At 47.8% G+C, this 18,908-nt stretch overlaps 1 protein-coding gene across 3 annotated transcripts; it reads right to left on the bottom strand.

The window, feature by feature from the left end:
• Positions 1-1,387: 1,387 nt before the first annotated feature.
• On the bottom strand, positions 1,388-14,268 carry LOC128835860 (chitinase-3-like protein 2). Of its 3 annotated transcripts, XM_054025700.1 has the most exons (11): positions 14,077-14,268; positions 11,528-11,830; positions 10,507-10,536; positions 9,383-9,582; positions 8,647-8,703; positions 7,145-7,241; positions 5,500-5,624; positions 5,245-5,368; positions 4,353-4,535; positions 3,965-4,081; positions 1,388-2,574 (listed from the first exon to the last, which is right to left on the bottom strand). In XM_054025700.1, exons 7-11 carry the CDS (start codon positions 5,619-5,621, stop codon positions 2,491-2,493), a joined length of 630 nt encoding a protein of 209 aa, XP_053881675.1. In that variant the 5' UTR covers positions 5,622-5,624; positions 7,145-7,241; positions 8,647-8,703; positions 9,383-9,582; positions 10,507-10,536; positions 11,528-11,830; positions 14,077-14,268; the 3' UTR covers positions 1,388-2,490. The 3 variants fall into 3 exon arrangements, with proteins under 3 accessions (XP_053881675.1, XP_053881677.1, XP_053881678.1); XM_054025702.1 differs by lacking the exon at positions 7,145-7,241; XM_054025703.1 differs by lacking the exons at positions 7,145-7,241; positions 8,647-8,703; positions 9,383-9,582; ... (1 more) ...; positions 11,528-11,830; positions 14,077-14,268 and adding an exon at positions 7,510-7,594.
• Positions 14,269-18,908: the final 4,640 nt, after the last annotated feature.

The following is an 18,908-nucleotide window of genomic DNA, read 5'->3' as shown; positions in this document are numbered from 1 at the left end:
AAGGTTAATCTGTAACTCCAGGTGGACTAAACTGAAGTAGTTACCTCACACCACCAGCTGCCTCCCACTGAGAGTAGTCCTTTTATTTCTAATCTCCAGTAATCAAGGTTGATGGATAAGAGGGTCTGGTTTGAAAGTGAAGTGCTGGATGCCCCCCCTCCCCCAACCCCGCCCGCCACAAAAGGTTAAATCCCGCCACTGGAAATCTCAACATGCTGAGTATTATGTAAGGAAACCGTAATAACTTCACAAATATATGTTACAGCAGGGAGCTTGCCAATGTAATTATAGGGGTCAGAATATCATGTAACCCAGGAGGAATGACATTGCAAAGGGCTCCGTAAGCCGATTTTCGGAGAGGATCGATAACAGAGCAGCCCGGCAAACATGTTTGCCCTCTGCTGAATTTACTCTGTGTCTATCCCTTTTCCCATTATTTTGTGGTGCTCATTGGCTCGAGGGACCACTAGCTATGAGCCATTAGTAGGTTCTGAAGGGAGACCCAGACAGAAGATGATGGTTGGCTCCTGGTGGTTGGAAGATTCCCAGGGCTCCAACACGGGGGTGGGGGAAGGATGGAAGGCAGGAAATGGGGGAATAACCAACTCTACAATAACACTGGTCAAAAATTTTCAGATGGAACATTTTTCTCTCAGATCATGCCATTTCATCAAACTCAAAGCTTTCTGTGGGAACATATCAATTTTGGTGAAATTCCATCAAGAAAAGTCATGTTTTGAGCTTATCAGAATGGAATGTTTCAATTTTTCATTTCAAAATGACTGAAAAAAGTCAAAAATAGAATGAAATTTTATTTAAAACGCAATGTTTCGAGTGACCTGAAATGAAATTAAAAAAAAAAATCATTTCACGGGAAATTTCAATTTCCTTTTTATTTCCCCCCACAATTCAGAATGAAAACAAATATAAAAATGCCAGAATTTCCTGCAAAATGGAAATTCTGAGTTTGACCAGCTCTGTCCTTCAGCCACAGTTATCACTTACTTTCAGTGAACTTGTGGAAGAGTTTTCATGTGCCTGATTTGTTATGAGTGTTATTTTTGAGCTGAATTTCAACCTGGCTCCCAGCTAAAACAGCAAATGCTAATAGGAGTTATTCCAGAAACATGGTTCCCCGTCTTTTGTCTATTGTATGTATGTGAATCTATCTCTCACTTTACAAGAAGATAAAACATGTTGTCCATTTACTTCTAAAGAGCCTTTCAGTGCAATATCACGATCCTTGGCAGAATTCGATATATTTAAAATCATTTTGATATATATCAACTTTTATTTTTAAGCCTTTTTGCTATTTTTATCTATTTACATTTTCACAGTCGTGCAAAATTATGGGGTTTAAGCATTTTTTATTGTTATTGGTTTAAATTTTCACAGTTGTGGGAAGTCATGGGCAGGTCAGACAATAATTACTGACGCAGAGTACTAGGGTGGTGGCATTTTCCATTTAAATTTCTGTTGCAATACATTGTTTTTCTCCAAGCCTGGAGTAGTGAGTATAGTTGGGTAGATGGAGTCTGCCCATTGAAAGTCTAAGGAGCACACATGGCAAACCTCCCACTCAGCAGATCCACTGGCAACTAGAAGAGGTTAATATGACATACGGTTTCCCCCAGGTGAATTATAGTTTGCTAGTGGGTGACTGCTCCATAGATCTTTGATATACTGAACACAGAGAGCCATATCCCTGTTTTACCAGTAGCCTGCTAGCTGCTTACCTCCTGAGCTCTAGAAGGAGACTTATTAGCCACTGCTTTCAATGGAATCTGTACTGGGGAACGGGAACTGCCAACATTCCTTTGCCTTTGGAAATCTCTTCCCAAGCTTCACTGAATGGACCAGGATAAGATTATGCTGAAGACCTTGATAAGATATAGTTATGGGCCAGCTGTGGAGTAACCCCAAATTGCAGAGAGGCAATAAAGCTTATCTGTGGGGGAGGGGGCGAATAATAATGGGGCTTGGGATGTGATAATCAGACTGCTTCAGCCCTTAATGAGCTTGTGTTTACAGAGCTGGAGGTTCCTGCTCCATTTACAATTGATTCTTGTGCTTTTCTGTGTTGGAGGCTTGAGGTGGATATTTTACCCACCATTATTTCTGAGGAAGAAGGAGGGGTAGGCGGGGAGGGGGGCAGTCCATCTCCTTTCCTATTGCTTCATTTAAATAGTTTTCACTCCCACTGTTTTGGTTCACTTGGGTGACACAATACACAGTGTAAGGTGAAAAAGAGTGAGGAGGGTGTTTGTGGTGCTCTCTGCCTTGGGCAATTCTGAGGGGAAGGGGCCCTGTTGTCTGTGGCTTTATTACAAAACGAGAGGAGAGGAAACCACCAGTGGATGTCCTGGTGAAAGAGAGCGGGTATGCCACACACGAGTGTTATTTTTGAGCTGCATGAACATTCCCCAGCATGTCTTCAAACTCTTTCCCCATCCAAAGAAAGAAAGCGAGACGGTCTTCCTCGTAGTGCATTCATAGCTTCATACTCTGCCGGCTCAATTGCCGGAGCTCAGCTTTGCTTTCACAGTTCCTATTAGAGGATATGGTTTCTTCTGGCTGCAGAACAAGACATCAAAGTCATCCAGGTCCACTGCCCAAATCATGGCACTTCCCAACTTATTCTTCAAATACTGAACCTAACAGAGGGGGCAGGGAGAAAACGCTCAAAGAACCTGATTAGGTGCAGGTGAGACACAATATTTGGACCCCTCTGCACTATGGGTGAAATCCACCAGCCTCAGGCCTATGCAACTCTCAAGCAGTTGCATCATTTGCTATGGGGCAATGGGGGCCGTTGCCCTCCCCCCAGATCTTGGTTTGCCCACCTCCCAGACTTTTCATAGGTCCATACTCCATTCCCCCTGCCCTTGCTGGATATAATACAATCACATATCATGCTCTATATGCTGACACAACTCTTCCCATCCCCCAGCCTTACCGCCCCTCCCCCCTCGCCCCAAATTTTTCTGAAATGACACCCCTGCTGTCAAATCCTACTTCAGTCTTATTTTGGGAGCTTCAATGGAGTTAAATGTTAAGCCTCGGGCTGGCTCTGTGCACTGGGCGGCATCCCCTCCTCCCCCCTCCGTTTTCCTCTTTGAACACTAACCTTTTCTCTTTACCAAGGAAGGAAGCTGTGCCACTGGCGGCACTTCCCGGGCAATGTATATTGTTGCCCAGGCGACAGCGTGTGTCCCTGTGCGGGGGTGGGGAGGTGAAGGAGTGATGGAGTAATCTCCTCCATGAGCACTTTTCTAGTGAATTCCTGTGTCAAAGGGTGTCCTGCCCCTCAAAGAGCTGGAGGCCTGGGGCCAACCAGCACTGTTCATTAAGCAGGTGCAGAAGGGACAGGTGTTCCCTAGAAAAAGCTGGGATGTCAGTGAGGAAGGAGGATTAGGAGCAGCATGGAGTTCTTTGGGAGGGGAGGCAATGGGAACCGGCTAGGGGAAAATGGCCTCCGGGGAGAATGCCCTGGGATGGGGAGGTCGGCAGAGAAGAATACTGCAGAAGGCCATGAAGCAGGAAGGACTGAGAGAGGCAACGGGGAAAAGCCCCTGGGTGCTGTGTGGGCTGAGGAATTGTTTTTTGTGCTTGTCACCTATGTTTGGTAAAGAAAACTGTGCCTAGAAAGAGACGCTGGCTTTGGCAGTGGGTCTTTGATGGGCTGGGGACGAGCCGGCATTTTGCGTCCCTCAAGCTGATGCATTCCACAACTGTTCTCCCCAACGGAGATGGGGCAGGGAGCGCCTTGGTAGGATCCAGATGTGGATCCAGGTGTGTCTGACTCCATCAGCAGCTAGAAAAACCAACCCAACCCTCCCTTCAATTTGGTGATGGGTTTTTAACCAGAGCCTGGAATAGATTATGTAGCGAGGGGAACAGGGGAGGAGGGGTCACAACCGTAAGAAGAGCATACTTTACCCCGCTCCTCCTTAAACACACTTACTTTGGTTGTAATGCTTTGCTCATCGTTATACCCTACCCACTGGTTTCCTTTGTAGGAATATGGGACCTCTTGCTCCACAATCCGCTCGGTGGTGGCACCTGGTGTAAAAGTACAGATCTAAAAAAACAAACAAAACCACACCACCAGTTGGAGAGCGGAGAAGAATGTCAATGCTGGGTCCCTCTCAAGGTGTTGTTGGAAAGCCCGAAGGTCACCCGGAAACGACAGCCATTATGCCATCTTCACGGTGCATAAGGGTGATTTCCTGGGAGCGAGGGCAAACCCCTGTGAATTAATCCCAATGGCCGGTCCCAATAGAAACAGAGACACTGATTCAGCTGCATCCCCCAAGTCAGGGCAAGATTAAATAGAGCAGCATCCTCCCTACCTCATAATAGGCCAATGATCCTGCCTCTTGAGTGAATGGGCCGGGTGATCCAAGCCCAGAGATGGGCACACCGATGCCTGTCCTGGAGGAGGAGAGGGTGAATGACCGTCCATAGGTGGGGATTCCCATGATGAGCTTCTCAGCTGGGGCACCCTTGCTCCTCCAGTATCTCACAGCATAGTCCTGTAGGAGGGGGTATTACATGTGGTTTATTATAATATATTTTGCACTGTAAGCTGATTTTACAGTATGGTAGCATTGCTGGCATTTGCTTAATGATTGGCTTCTTGTTCTGCTATGAAAAACCTCTCTACAGATCCTAATCAGAGCTCTATGACCGCTTGCATCTTAATATTTCTGGGCACGGATCCTCTTCATGGTGACAAATGGTTCTGTGGTCTGGGAGCACATTCCCTACAGGCTGAAGTGGCAAAGGGTTTCCTGTGCAGAGAGAATCCCACTGTCTCGTGTGCCAGTTTGGTCTTTTTGTGCTGTGTGTTTACATGGCTAATTATTCATCCAGCATGTGCAAACTCATCAACTTTGCATCGGCAAATTTTGCACGTGCCTTTTTGAAGGGCCACTGATAACTTGCCCCTAGATGTTAATTCCATCCTGTAATGTTAATGGGATTTCTGGTTACTGGAGATAAAGAACTATTCTGCAGATGGGTGTCTGCACCCACGGAGATGGCACAAACAAACGCAGAATTTCCTCATTCATTTCTAATTGCTTGGGGTTGTGACACACAAAGTCCTAAGGATTTTAGAAGGGGATAGTCTCATAAATGTCGATTTATTGTTGGAACACTGATCACTCACGTTCCTGATCCCTCAACCCCCTGATCCATTTGTTATGGTACCAGAAATCTCCCATGAAATTCATAACTTACAACATTATAATAAGAAGAGGATTTGGAGTCTTCTTTACCCTGGAGAAATGGGCTGACATGTCCTGTGACTTTTTGCCAGGAACGATGGAGGTCAAAGGTCAAGAGGTTAAGGAAATCTACAGCCCTGCAGAGGAGAGCACAAAATGAGAAGGTATCCTGGGGAACAGTGCAAATGCAAAGCATCTTGGATAATGACTGAACATGTGGATTAATTACTCTGTGCAGAATCCAAGTGTGGCTGCCTATTATACTCACTCTGAGATTTTGTCGATTTCATAGCTTGCATCCACTAGCTCCCTCACAGCTCCCACTGTTGCACTCAGTATAAGCTTCTGCTTCCCTGTCTTTTGAGCTTTCTCCTGAAATGCTTTTGCCATCTCCTACAAGACATTGACAAATATCTCATTTGAATATCCAAAATGCCTTACAGCTATAGTCCTGCCCTAGACTTTCGGGAATTGCAAACAATGGTGCTTTTGCACCTGCAAACATTGATTTTTTTCTGTGAAATTTCATGGTATGGGATTTTTGCATTAAAAATGCTTTCATTGCACATCTATCTTTGCTGAATAATTAGCCTAATTTTGCTTGAAATTATCCATTTTTGAACAAAAAGTATCACAGGGTTTGAATTGGATTTATTTGCCATTTTTTGCAAAATGTTTTGTGATACCGTGTACCAAAGAATTTATTGAAAACATTTTTGAAATCATTTCTGAAAATATGTTTAACAAAAACCTGGTTTTCAATAAGAAAAATTTCAGTAACACTTTTGAAAGCGATTTGATAAAATCTTGGGTAAAATATTATGGAAAAATTTGCCAAAACCAGAAAATGCCAACAACTTTTTCAAAGAGTTTCATTTTTAAAAGGCCACTTTTTAACCAAAAAAAAAAAGAAAAGAAAAAAAAAATGCAGAAAATTTTGTCTATCTCTAGCGATCATCTATGTCTAAAAAATCAACTAAAAACTGTGTGTGGGGGGGTAATGTGAGATAATGTACTTCTGTATTCTGACCCTACACACTATTGTAATCATTTTTGTACAAAGTACACCTTGTTAAGGTGTCATCAGGGCCGGCTCCAGGGTTTTGGCCACCCCAAGCAACCACACCAAAAAAAAAAAAAAAAAAAGCTGTGATCGCAATTGTGATTGCGATCTGCGGCGGCAATTCGGCGGAAGGTCCTTCGCTCCTAGCGTAAGTGAGGGACCGTCTGCCGAATTGCCACCGAATAGCTGGACCTGTCGCCCCTGTCTGGAGTGGCCGCCCCAAGCACCAGCTTGCCAAGCTGGTGCTTGGAGCCGGCCCTGGGTATCATTTGAAAACTCGTAATTTGCTGATCAGTCTCATCCTGATAACATATGTGTGGCAACACTGTATGTGAAGTTATAAGATTCCACTGTATGATGTTATTACCACATGTTCCAAACTCAGCTTGACAAACAGGTCTGTCTCAAACAAAGGATTGTGTGCTCTGCTTCATTTGCATTTAAGCAGTAAACAGAGTTATCAAGCAGGAAGAGAAACAAAAAAAGCTCAAAAAGGTGAGTAAAAAGCAGCAGGGGGCATCTTTCCACATAGAAGTTTTTTCTCCCGGTACCCAGCTGGAAATGTTTTTCAAGGGGGGGACTGAAACTATAAAAAGGAGGAAGAAAAACCCTAAGGCCCCCACCCATCTGCCCAGAGATTCACTGCACCTGAAGGGATAAAGGAAACAGCCGTTGGACAAGGAGAAGAGTCCTCACCTAAGAACTGTTGTCGGTAAGACTGCTGAAACCATGTGGTGAGAACACTTTGCTTTGAATTTAATATAGTTTGTTAAGTTAGGCACCAATAGTGTTTTATCTTTATTTTTCTTGTAACCATTTTTTACTTTTATGCCTAATTACTTATACTCACTTAAAATCTGTCTCTTGGTAGCTATCCAATTCAGTGTGTTTAGATTGAAGTGTCTGGGAAACTCCATTTGGTGTGGCAAGTTGTATGCATATTATTTCTATTAAAGAAAAAATGGACTTTATATAACTTGTCCCTATAAAATCAGGACATCTGGTCACCCTACCTGTGATAGTTAAAACAATCCCAGTGTTTGTGGTATTTCCAAGTATAGGAGATTTTGCAAATGCAGCAGTAAAGTCTAATATCTCAGGATAGTGTATTTTAATGAAGTCGATTGCTCCACCTCTTCTGTACCTGTGTCCTTACCCCTACCAAGTAGGAGCACAGTTGGGTAAAGAGGATTTCACCCCTCAATTTTAACACACCTGGATCAAGCTAGTGAAATATCCTTTATTCTTCCCCTCTGGATAGATTCAATAGAGATTGAAGCCATCAAATTTGTTCATCTTCAGGAATTCTATCACTGAGTGAATAAATGTCCAGTGATTGGCTGGAGAAGACACCATTGTGGAAAAGCTGGTACACATATGAGATATTGTCAGAGTTAAAGGAATGTTTTGACCCTCCCAGATTCCCAAAAAACAGTCCTGTCCCTTTAGCATTCCTCCTCTCTGACAGGAACAGGAGTGGCTCTTACAGGAATCCAGTGCTATTCAATGGAATTCACCATGCATAGACAGCCTTACTTAGGTGAAGAGAAGTTTACAAGGCCAGGACCATGTTGCAGTTTATATTTTCTGCAATCAAAATATAAACACACCAGCTCAAGCTATCATAGTACAGCCATGTCAAGGTTGATTCTCCTCTCACTTGCCTTAGTGTCTCCTGACATCAGTGGCATTATACTGCTGCAGAACCAGGAGCCTGAGAGCTATGAAGTGTGGTTAGAGGGGGAAGTTATGATGGAGAGTATCTAGAGTGGGTGGAAGTCACCCACAACAGTTCTAGAATAACCTGATAACATTTCCAGGAAGTTCCCAACTTGATCAAACCATCTGTCAGCAAGGCCTTGTTTTGCAAGTACTTTCTATCTCAGCAACAGTGGAAGCTCATAGGATCCTCCCTACAATGATTATTTTTAACCAGATAATCCACATCTGCCCCAGATAATACCAACAGCATTTGGACAATACAAGGAGCTATCTGTCATGGGAAGATGGCCATCTGGACATGGCAGTTCTAAATACTTGACTCACCAATCTCTCTTAAACATAAGGATCCAAATTTGTCCCTTGGCACATTTTGCCCAGAGATGGCAATAACTCTTTTAAGTGTGGGACATATGCCTCCTGCCAGCTGCACCAGCATTTGGCCTCTATCTTCCCATGGCCAGGTTTATTTGGAGCATCTCCCCAAGCAGAGACAGATCATTAAAACAGTCATGGGGGATCTATCAACAACACAGTCATCTTCCTTTTCTGCACCTCCTGACTACTCTTGGACTGATTTGTCTTTCACTAGCATAGTCTTGAGCCAAACAGGAAGGGCGATCCTAGACTTACCTGTTGGAACCTGTTTTTCCTCCATCAATGGACAGGAGGGTCTTGAGGCTAGGATTCCTGAGGAGAAAAAGGCATGAAAGGAGCAGAAGTTGGTTACACTGTTTGGCTTCCACTTCCAATAAACAGTGAGTGGATTCTAATGCTGGGCCAAGCCTGCTCAGTTATGGATGGCAAGGCCTACACAGAGAATTCGGCACTCCCACCAGCATGACCAATTATTTTGTGCTGCGCTTTCTATTCAAACAAAAGCAAAAGGAAGAGATCGAAGTCCTAGATTTTATTCTTGTGCTTGACAAGTTTTCTCTATCACTGACTGTCTCTGATCTAGTATTTCTATGCATATCTGTTTCTCATCCATCTCGGGTAGTTTTGTTTTGCAATAATATAAGAAGAGGTGTTTCTCATCCAGGACTTATTTATTTGATGAACCTCAAAAATGTGAGGCCATTTAGATAAATGATTCCCGTTTTGGCCTGTCTCTAATCATGCTCATCTTCTGGAGTGATGGATTTTTTTCAAAGGAGGCCTCCCCTTCAACAATGCTGCAAACATGACCATCTTGGCTCCTATATCCAATGGACTTAGTCCTGGCTTTTGGATGTATCTGAGAGCTGGATTTGGCTCAATGGCAGTATTCCCACTTCAAAATAAGTCCCTCCATACATCCACAGAAGTTGCTGTGGATAGAAGAACATTGCAGTCAGGAAGAAGGAATCGCCCCTGTTACCGGCCTCACCTGCTTTTCAGTCCATTGAAAGTTTCATAGTGTGTGGCGTCATTCCATGGAGGTAGTGATCTCATTTTCGCTTATGTTGGCAAAGGCATAAATGAGGTGGGTGCAGAGATGTGGGTCGATGTAATCAGGGACAAAGTGCCCCTCGCCTGGCCTGTCCTGGGCCCAGTTTGTGAAGTAACAAACCAGCTTATAGGCAGAATCTGTGCAGACAGATAGGAAGGAAGCGGAGAGGGAGTCATCAAAGGGTCTGTCTTCACGGCAGAGTTAGCTCAGACTCTTACCTGGGGGTTGCATGGAACCCTGCTCCCATCCACACACCCACAACCTTCTCATGTGAGTTTGGTGGTGCTTTTTACCCAGGCTAACTGGCTTGGCTGGTGGTATACCCTATAGCTTGGGTGCTACTTTCACTTGAGCTGGTAACCCTCCCACTTTGCAGTGAGGATGCCGGCTAAACCACCTGAGTGCTCATAGTCCTCCAATGCCTTCCCACAATTCCCCCCATGTGCTCATAAGGACAGACGGGTTCTCCTACAGTTCACTGGAAAGAATGATACAGCAGTTCAGCTTAGTGCAGCACAAAGGGCCATATCCAATTGTGGAAGAAAACAAGTCCTCACTCTGCGTTTGTTAGTGATGCGTGTTGAGGGGGCACACAAACTTGGGCAGGGCTTTGCAGTGTGACTGTTCAGATCTGGGCTAGGTTAACCTCTGCGTTCAGACCTGGCTGCCAGTCATCTGTGTTAATTCTGCAGTGAGAACAGACTCAGACATAGTTAAGAGGTGGACTGTGGGCCAAATCCGGACTGCCAGATGCTTTTGAGTGGACTGTGACATCTTTTTATTGACGTATTATTATCATTATTGTTGTTTCTGTATTTTCTCTGGAGTCTGGACCTTGACTATACCTTGATTGAGGAATTTGGACCTTGACAAAAAATAATTGATTATCCCTGGTTTAGGGCCTGAATCAAAGCATTCGGCAACAGGTCTGCCCCCAAACTGGGTAGCAGCAATGCGGGCCACATAGGACTTCAAAGGTCCCAGTGTGTTTCTTCAGAACAAGCATTCTCTCTCAATCCAGCCTGAGCCTTTACCATGCAGCTGAGGACATAGCAACTCACCGCACTGAAGAAAGAGGAAGGCAGCTAAACCTAAAGCAAAACAACAGGAGAGAAGTAAGTGATTATCTAATCCTCTGAGGTCTCTGAATCTCTAATTTGCTGCTCCAGCAGTTCAGCACCTTGGCGAGATGCTGCCATGCATTAGATCTCAGGTCAGATATGCTCCTAGCAGCTAGCAATGTGTTGTGGCCAACAATTCCATACCCATGAGAATGGAGCTTTCAGAATGGAGCTGGCCAAAAAGGTTCCATCAAAACTTTTTTTTTTCCAATGGAAAACTGTTTTTTTTTTTTTCACCCAACTGTCTGCTCTCCTTGGATCCTCCCCCTCCCTTTTTGAAAGCTTTTCAGTTTTAGATTTTTTTAAATTATTATTATTTTTTTTTGGCTGAAAAGTCAAAATTTTCCATCAAAAAGTCCAACAAAATGATTTTTGGTTGGTTTTGTTGACATATTCTGCAGAAGCAAAACCCATTTTCCAACCAGCTTTACTCAATATTGATCTGACTAGAGATGGAAAAAAAATATAATATTGTGCAGCCCCCAGCTGCTCCTGGACTGGGGAGTTTCATTCTCAGGGACTGATTCTGCCTTCTTTTTTACACCACTTTTAACCTGGAATAACTCCACTGGAATGAATGGAGCTGTACTGTGTCAAACAGGTGAGAGAGGAGAATGAGATCCAGCCATGTACAAAGGACACCTCTCCCTTCCAAATGTGCCTGACATCTGGGTAATTTGAGAAACAGACATCTTTTTGAACACGCATCCCTTTCCCTTTGAAAAGGGACTGGGACCGATTCTTCACTGCCCTGCATCTTGAGTTGTCACTTTCAGTTGTACAAGAGGGTGCACTGTTGGTTTCCAAGTTACAATTCATTCCCAGCTCCCATTTCACCCTTAGCAACATCACCAGCATGGAATCCCTCTATAACATCTGACTTATCTAAATATACTGTTTGTCAAGAACTCTCCAGTAAAACCAACAGTTCCAAACCCTAGTTCACCCTCACCAGACTTACCGGTCCAAACGAAGGTGTGACCCATGCTGGTTGCAATTGTTCTGCTTGTGGTGGCCCAGAGAATGGATCTGGGTTCTTCTACGTTCCTTTTATGGATCTGGCTGTTACACCCACCCCAATTTACAGGAACTCAGCAGCCATGAAATAAAATAGGAGAGACAAGTTCTTCCTCTTTGCCATGAAGGGATTTTCCGATCTGGGAATGACTGCGCAATCTCCTTTCAGGATGGGCGGAGGTGTTGCCATCCTGTTTTGTTTCCATTCTCCACGTGCCTTTTGGGAAGTCACTCCCATAGGGAAAACCTGAAACAGAACATTGGTTACCTTGCAGATCAGCACCTTGCCTTGAGGTCACATTGTTAATCAGTAGCAGAGCTACAAACAGAAGCCAGGAGTGCTGATTCCACAGTCCCCTGCTGTAACCACTACACAATATTCCCTGCACAGGATGCATTTGTTCACTGTTATCGTCAACACTTTTCACTGTATATAATATTACACGCAAAAAAATACATCAAAAGAATCCGAAGGTTGCAAAGGCAAGCACTCAAAAGTTAGGAAATGTCAGAATTAAGGTGGACCTGGCAACCTTAACTCTGCCCTCTTGTGTGTATGCATTACAGATAGTCCTCAATGACACTCTCACATACTATTTTCCCCCGTGCCTCATTGAGTGCACAGGATGAATGGTGCTCACTGAATGCCCAGCTATTCAATATTTTGTTTTCTCCTCCTTACTCAGCGTGCGGCCTGAAGCCTTATTTACTTACCTTGCTCTGAATAGAGAATTATTAATTTCCTCACGGCCTTTTCTATGGTGTTCATCACGATAATAGCTGAGAATGTCACAAACATTAACTGATTGATTTTCACAATACCCTGTGCAGCGAGGTGATACTATTATCCCTGATTTATAGGTCTGGAAATGAGGCACAGAGAAATTAAGGTCAAAAGTGGCCACTAATTTTGGATGACCTACTTGAGGCATGTCACGCCTGATACGTCAGAGTACTTAGCATTAAAAAGCACGGTGCATGCTCAAAGCACAGCTCCCAGTGACTTCAGTGGCAGCTGGGAATGCTCGCTCCCAGGGTCTCGAGTTGGGCATCTAGAACACATCGTTAACGGAGGTGTGAAAAGTTCAGTTTAAGGGAGTTGCCCAGCAACATATGGGAACTCTGTGGCAGAAGCAGGGATAGAGCCCAATTCTGCAGGGCAGCATACAGTTGCCTTCCTCAAGAGACCGTCTTTTTCTCATCCTGCAGTCCCCTGCCTCATTCACACACACCTTCCGACTTCTACAACAAATGAGGCAGGGTTTCTCCAGGCATCAGCCCCCTTCACTACACCCCCCAGAGCAGATCCATCCTGTGCACTGAATGAGGCAGAGGTCCTGTGGAAAATATAGTAGGTGATCATCAGGGCTGGCTCTAGGATTTTTGCCGCCCCAAGCAAAAACAATGTTGGCCGCTACCCTCACCCTGTTTTTTTCTTACCCCACCCCCGACCCCACCTCAACTCCGCCCCTTCCCCAAATCCCCAGCCCTGCCTCCTCCTCCAGGCTCTCAAACCTGGGAGGGAGGGGGAGAAGCAGCGTGCGCGCCACGGCCACTCAGAGTCTCCCCCTCCCTTCCAGGCTCTCAAACCTGGGAGGGAGGGTGAGCAGCGGTGCGCGAATCAGCTGTTTCGCGCGCCGCGGCCGCTCGGGATCTCCCCCTCCCTCCCGGGTTTGAGAGCCTAGGAGGGAGGGGGAGCAGCGGTGTGCGAGCAGCAGCAGTAGTGGAGGTGAGCTGGGGCGTCCGGGGCACATTTTTAGGGGCGGCAGGGGCAGCATTCTGGCGCCGGCCATGCCGCCCCTAAAAATGTGCCGCCCCAAGCACCAGCTTGTTTTGCTGGTGCCTAGAGCCGGCCCTGGTGATCATGTCATTAAAGACTTATCATACATACAAGGGGGCCAAATTAAGGTCGCAATGGCTGCCTCTGACCATGGAGAAGTAGAACGGAGCCTTGAAAATCCCAGGGGTCCTCACTGTTAAGTAATTTGGACTGTAACATCTTTGGAGTAGGAACTAGAGCTGAGCAGGAACCAGAATTTCTGTACCGTGGATGAATCAAAGAAGGTTTGCCCAGAACTGTAACAAAACATCAGATATGCAAAAATTTTCACTGAATGGATATTTAAAAAAAAATTCTGTCTGGCCAGCCAGCTTCCGGACTCTCCTTGTGACCAGCTGCTGGGGAGCCAGTGCTCAGTAGACCCCGGATGTCCTACATCCCTGGGCCAGCTGTAGTAGGGACCATGTCTATGTCTCCTGTAGTACAGCTCCTAGCACAATACCATAACATAGATATTTATTAATGTCACCCTAAAAGAGTCCCCCGTTAGGACCTTTGCAAATCCAGACTGCTGTCAGCGAATGCCAAAAGCACTGATGGTCTTCACATGGTATTTCCTTTACCCCAAACCATATAGGGGCATATTAGTAAAATCCCTTGGGAAAATGAAGTTAGAGCCTGTTTCCTTGTTAAATCTGTTGTGGATTATTTACCAAGGGGAATCTTTACTGCGGAGATTTTAGGGTACAATCCTGAACTCAGGAGCTGCTGCCCTCTCAAGTCACAGTGCCATCTGGCAGATGTTAAAACACTGCAATCATTCCAGTTCTCCTGGAATAATGAAACAACAAAATTAGATTTTGTTCAGATCATTTCCTCTGCTGGTGTAAATGGACACAGCTACATTGAAGTCAATGGAGCACCGCTGCTGTTTGCCAGCTGAGAATCTGGCCCTTCTCATCTAACTGGCTATTTGTACGCATAAATAACCACGCTGGGAGTGTAGTCATGGCAATGACATATGCAAATTAGGTGTACACACTCACACACACTTCAGCTAGTGCAATTATGCACCAACTTTTCTGGAAATCTGGCCCGGAATTTCATATGTCTATGCAACGTGACTAGACTGCAGAGCACGTAATCTAAAATATCAGACAATAATCATCACTGAGTGGTTTGGTTCATTTGAAGACTCAGCTTGTTTCTTGAGAGAAAGGATTGGAAATTTCTTCTCACCATCCTACACTGCCAACCCGTGGAACCAGGAATTTTGTCTGCAAGTCCTTTAGGGGATCCAATATTAGACAGAAAGTCACAGCTCCAAGGGGTGGGTGCTTAGAAAGAGAAATCTTTTATCTGCAGCTTTTAGGATGAGACTGAGAATGCTGGTTTTGTTACCTTCTCAAAGAACAGCTTCAGTTTGCAGATTTCAACAAGTTACAGTAATTCTAGTTCTCTTGTATTCAGGAGTCCACGGAGACCTTCAGCAGCTAAATCAAATCTATTGTTCTCAGACCTTTAATTACTAACTAAAGAGCTGTGCTTGTTTGCTTAGCTTGCAAACTCATCTGGAGAGGAAACTGAACAGAGCACTATACCAGATTTCATACAGGGTCCTGCAAATGACAGGGCAAGACACCTGTAAGAAATTACAGAGGAAAGTAGGCCTGGAATCCCATATCTGTCCACCCCGTCACACCCTACTGAAAGCAGTTATAATTTCTCTGCGAGTATCTGCTTGTTGATTGTTGATCCCCTGACCTGATCTTGGAGGATTTATAGTTTTGGGTAACATATAATTTCTTTGCTAAGCTAGGGTTACCATATTCAAACATTTAAAAAAGAGGACACTCCACGGGGTCCCAGTCCCGCCCCAACTCCGCCCCTTCCGTGCCCCCGGCCCCGCCCCCGGCCCCGCCCCAACCCCATCCCTTCCCTGCCCCCATTCCAACCCCTTCCCCAAAGTCCCTGCCCCAACTCTGTCCCCTCCTCTGAGCACCCTGCATTCCCCCTCCTCCCTCCCGCTCTGATCTTGGTTGGGGGTTGCTAAGTGCTTCCCTGCTCCCCACTCGCCCTGCAGCCTCTGTGCCCCCTGCTCCCCACTGGCCCTGCAGCCCCTGCACCCCCCCACCCCTGCAGCCTCTGCGCCCCCTGCCTGCCCTGCCCCTGCACCCTCCTGCCCCTGCACCCTCTATGCCCCTGCCTGCCCTGCTCCTCCTCGCCCTGCAGCCTCTGCACCCCACCACCTGCCCTGCCCCTGCGCCCCCTGCTCCTCCTCACCCTGCAGCCCTTGCACCCCCCCACCCCTGCAGCCTCTGCGCCCCCCGCCTGCCCTGCCCCTGCACCCCCCTGCGCCCCCCTGCCCCTGCCTGCCCCTGCTCCTCCTCGCCCTGCAGCCTCTGCACCCCCCCGCCTGCCCTGCTCCCCCGCTCCCCTGGCAGCCTCTGCCTGGCGGGGGCTTCGGATGCTCAGCGGCGACCGGGGCAGCGCGGGTCCCTGCAGCCCCGGCACATGTCGCACTCCCTGCCCCGCTCTGCAGCCTCCTTCCTGCCGCGCGGGGTGACGGGGCCGCAGGAAGGATCCCCCAGTGGCCGGGGAGTCCCTGCCCGCGAGGGAAGCCTGAGCCGCTGGCTGGGCCCGGCTTCCCCATGGTCCTGCGGGCTTGGCTGGGGTGTGCGGTCCTCCCGGCCTCCAGGGGCAGCAGCGGCCCCTTCACCGCCTTCTGTGGCTGCGCCCCTTCCCCCGCCCGAGCTCACTACAATGTAGCCGGGTGGCTGGGCTGCACTGCGGACCCAACAGGTTGTGCTGGGGCCGGCCAGACCCTGGCTTATGCTGCCTCCCTATTTCCCCGGACATGTCCGGCTTTTTGGCAATTCCCCCGGGACGGGGATTTGAGCACCAAAAAGCCGGACATGTCCGGGGAAATCCAGACGTATGGTAACCCTAGCTAAGCATGCTTAGCATGTTATGAAGTCTGTGACAGCAAGTAGGAGAACACACATAATTGGGTTTTTAGGCTTTTCTATGGTTAAAGGCTTGGTTTTTTTAGTGGGAGGACTTGTGGGAGTAGTCATACCAAAGGCTGAATCTTAGCTAAAAGCTGGTAGGCCCAAGAAGATAAACCCAGATCACCAATTCTGAACTTTCATTACGAGACACAAACAAGTAACCACGAAAAATACAGTACACCACAGAATTCTGCAAGAAAGGAGTGTTGGGGGAGGCCTTTAGCAATCTGGTAACAAGGCAGTAACTAGGTAGTTAGACCACAATAACATATAGGAGTTATTAAGAAATGTGTGATGTAGTTTATCAATATTCACAATTAAAGGCATAGCTATGGAAAGCCAGAATGCCACATGTGAATAATGGGCAGGTATTAATCTTGTTATGGTCATGGAAATTGATCAGCTGTGGTTGTGTATCTGATAACGTACATAAAGGAGTATGGTATTTTCTGTATTATTAGAGCTAGTGGCTTGAGTCTATAGCAGGGGTCAGCAACTTTTCAGAAGTGGTGTGCCAAGTCTTCATTTATTCACTCTGATTTAAGGTTTCGCCTGCCAGTAATACATTTTAACGTTTTTAGAAGATCTCTTTCTATAAGTCTATAATATATAACTAAACTATAGTTGTATGTAAAGTAAATAAGGTTTTTTAAATGTTTAAGAAGCTTCATTTAAAATTAAATTAAAATGCAGAACCCCCCGGACTGGTGGCCAGGACCCGGGCAGTGTGAGTGCCACTGAAAATCAACTCACGTGCCGCCTTCGGCACCCGTGCCATAGGTTGCCTACCCCTGGTCTATAGAATAGTTATCAAAAAGTGAAAGGCCACCAAGGCTATGTCTACACTGCAGTTAGACACCCGTGACTGGCTCGTGCCAGTTGACTTGGGTTCACGGGGCTCAGGCTAAGGGGCTGTTCAATTGCCGTGTAGACTTCCGGGCTCGGGCTGGAGCTTTGGCTGCTGGACCCTGTGAGGTGGGAGGGTCCCAGAGTTTAGGCTGCAGCCCAAACACTGCGAACCAGAGTCAGCTGGTGTGGGCCAATGGCAGGTTTCTAACTGCAATGTAGATTAGGGTTACCATATTTCAACAATCAAAAAAGAGGACGGGAGGAGCCCCGCCCTAGCCCCGCCCCCGTCCTGTCCTAGCCCCGCCCCGCCCCCACCCCTTCCACTCCCTCCCACTTCCTGCCCCCTCAGAACCCCCAACCCTCCCCCCCACTCCTTGTCCCCTGACTGCCCCCCAGAACCCCACCCCCTACCTAAGCCTCCCTGTTCCTTATCCCCTAACTGCCCCTTCCTAAGACCCCTCTCCCTAACTGCCCCCCAGGACCCTACCCCCTACCTGTACCCTGACTGCCCAAAACCTTATCCACCCTCCCCCAGAAAGTCCGCCCCGAACTCCCCCCCCCCGCTCCTTGTCCCCTGACTGCCCCCTCCTGGGACCCCTGCTCCTAACTGCCCTCCAGAACCCCACCCCCTACCTAAGCCTCCCTGTTCCTTGTCCCCTAACTGCCCCCTCCTGAGACCCCCCCACCTGTACCCTGACTGCCCAAAACCTTACACCCCCAACCCCCAGACAGCCCCCCCCGAACTCCCAAACACCCCCCCGCTCCTTGTCCCCTAACTGCCCCCTCCTGAGACCCCCCCCCACCTGTACCCTGACTGCCCAAAACCTTACACCCCCAACCCCCAGACAGCCCCCCCCGAACTCCCAAACACCCCCCCCCGCTCCTTGTCCCCTAACTGCCCCCTCCTGAGACCCCCCCATCTGTACCCTGATTACCCAAAACCTTACACCCCCAACCCCCAGACAGCCTCCCCCGAACTCCCTGACCCATTCAACCCTCCCCCCTGCTCCCTGGCTCTTGACTACCCCCCCCCCCGAACCTCCCTGCCGCTTCTCTGGCCCCCGGCCCCCTTACTGTGCTGCCTAGGGTTACCATATTTCAGCGAGCAAAAAAGAGGACGGGAGGAGCCCCGCCCTAGCCCCGCCCCTGCCCCTCCCACTTCCCGCCCCCCCTGACCTCCCAACCCTCCCCCCGTTCCTTGTCCCCTGACTACCCCCTCCTGGGACCCCTGCCCCTAACTGCCCCCCAGGACTATCTAAGCCTCCCTGCCTCTTGTCCCCTGACTGCCCCAACCTTTATCCACACCCCCACCCCCAGACAGACCCCTGGGACTCCCACGCCCCATCCAACCACTCCCCACCCCCTGACAGCCCCCCCCAGAACTCCCAACCCATCTAAACCCCTCTGCTCCCTGTCCCCTGACTGCTCCGATCCCTCTCCGCACTCCTGCCCCCTGACAGCCCCCCCCAGAACTCCCAACCCATCTAAACCCCTCTGCTCCCTGTCCCCTGACTGCTCCGATCCCTCTCCCCACCCCTGCCCCCTGACAGCTCCCCCCCAGAACTCCCAGCCCCCTACCCCCCCCGCTCCTTGTCCCCTGACTGCCCCCTCCTGGGACCCCTGCTCCTAACTGCCCTCCAGAACCCCACCCCCTACCTAAGACTCCCTGTTCCTTGTCCCCTAAC

Source organism: Malaclemys terrapin, chromosome 4, assembly GCF_027887155.1.
Source record: "Malaclemys terrapin pileata isolate rMalTer1 chromosome 4, rMalTer1.hap1, whole genome shotgun sequence".
NCBI lineage: Eukaryota > Metazoa > Chordata > Testudines > Emydidae > Malaclemys > Malaclemys terrapin.
This window is presented reverse-complemented; position numbering and strand designations above follow the sequence as displayed.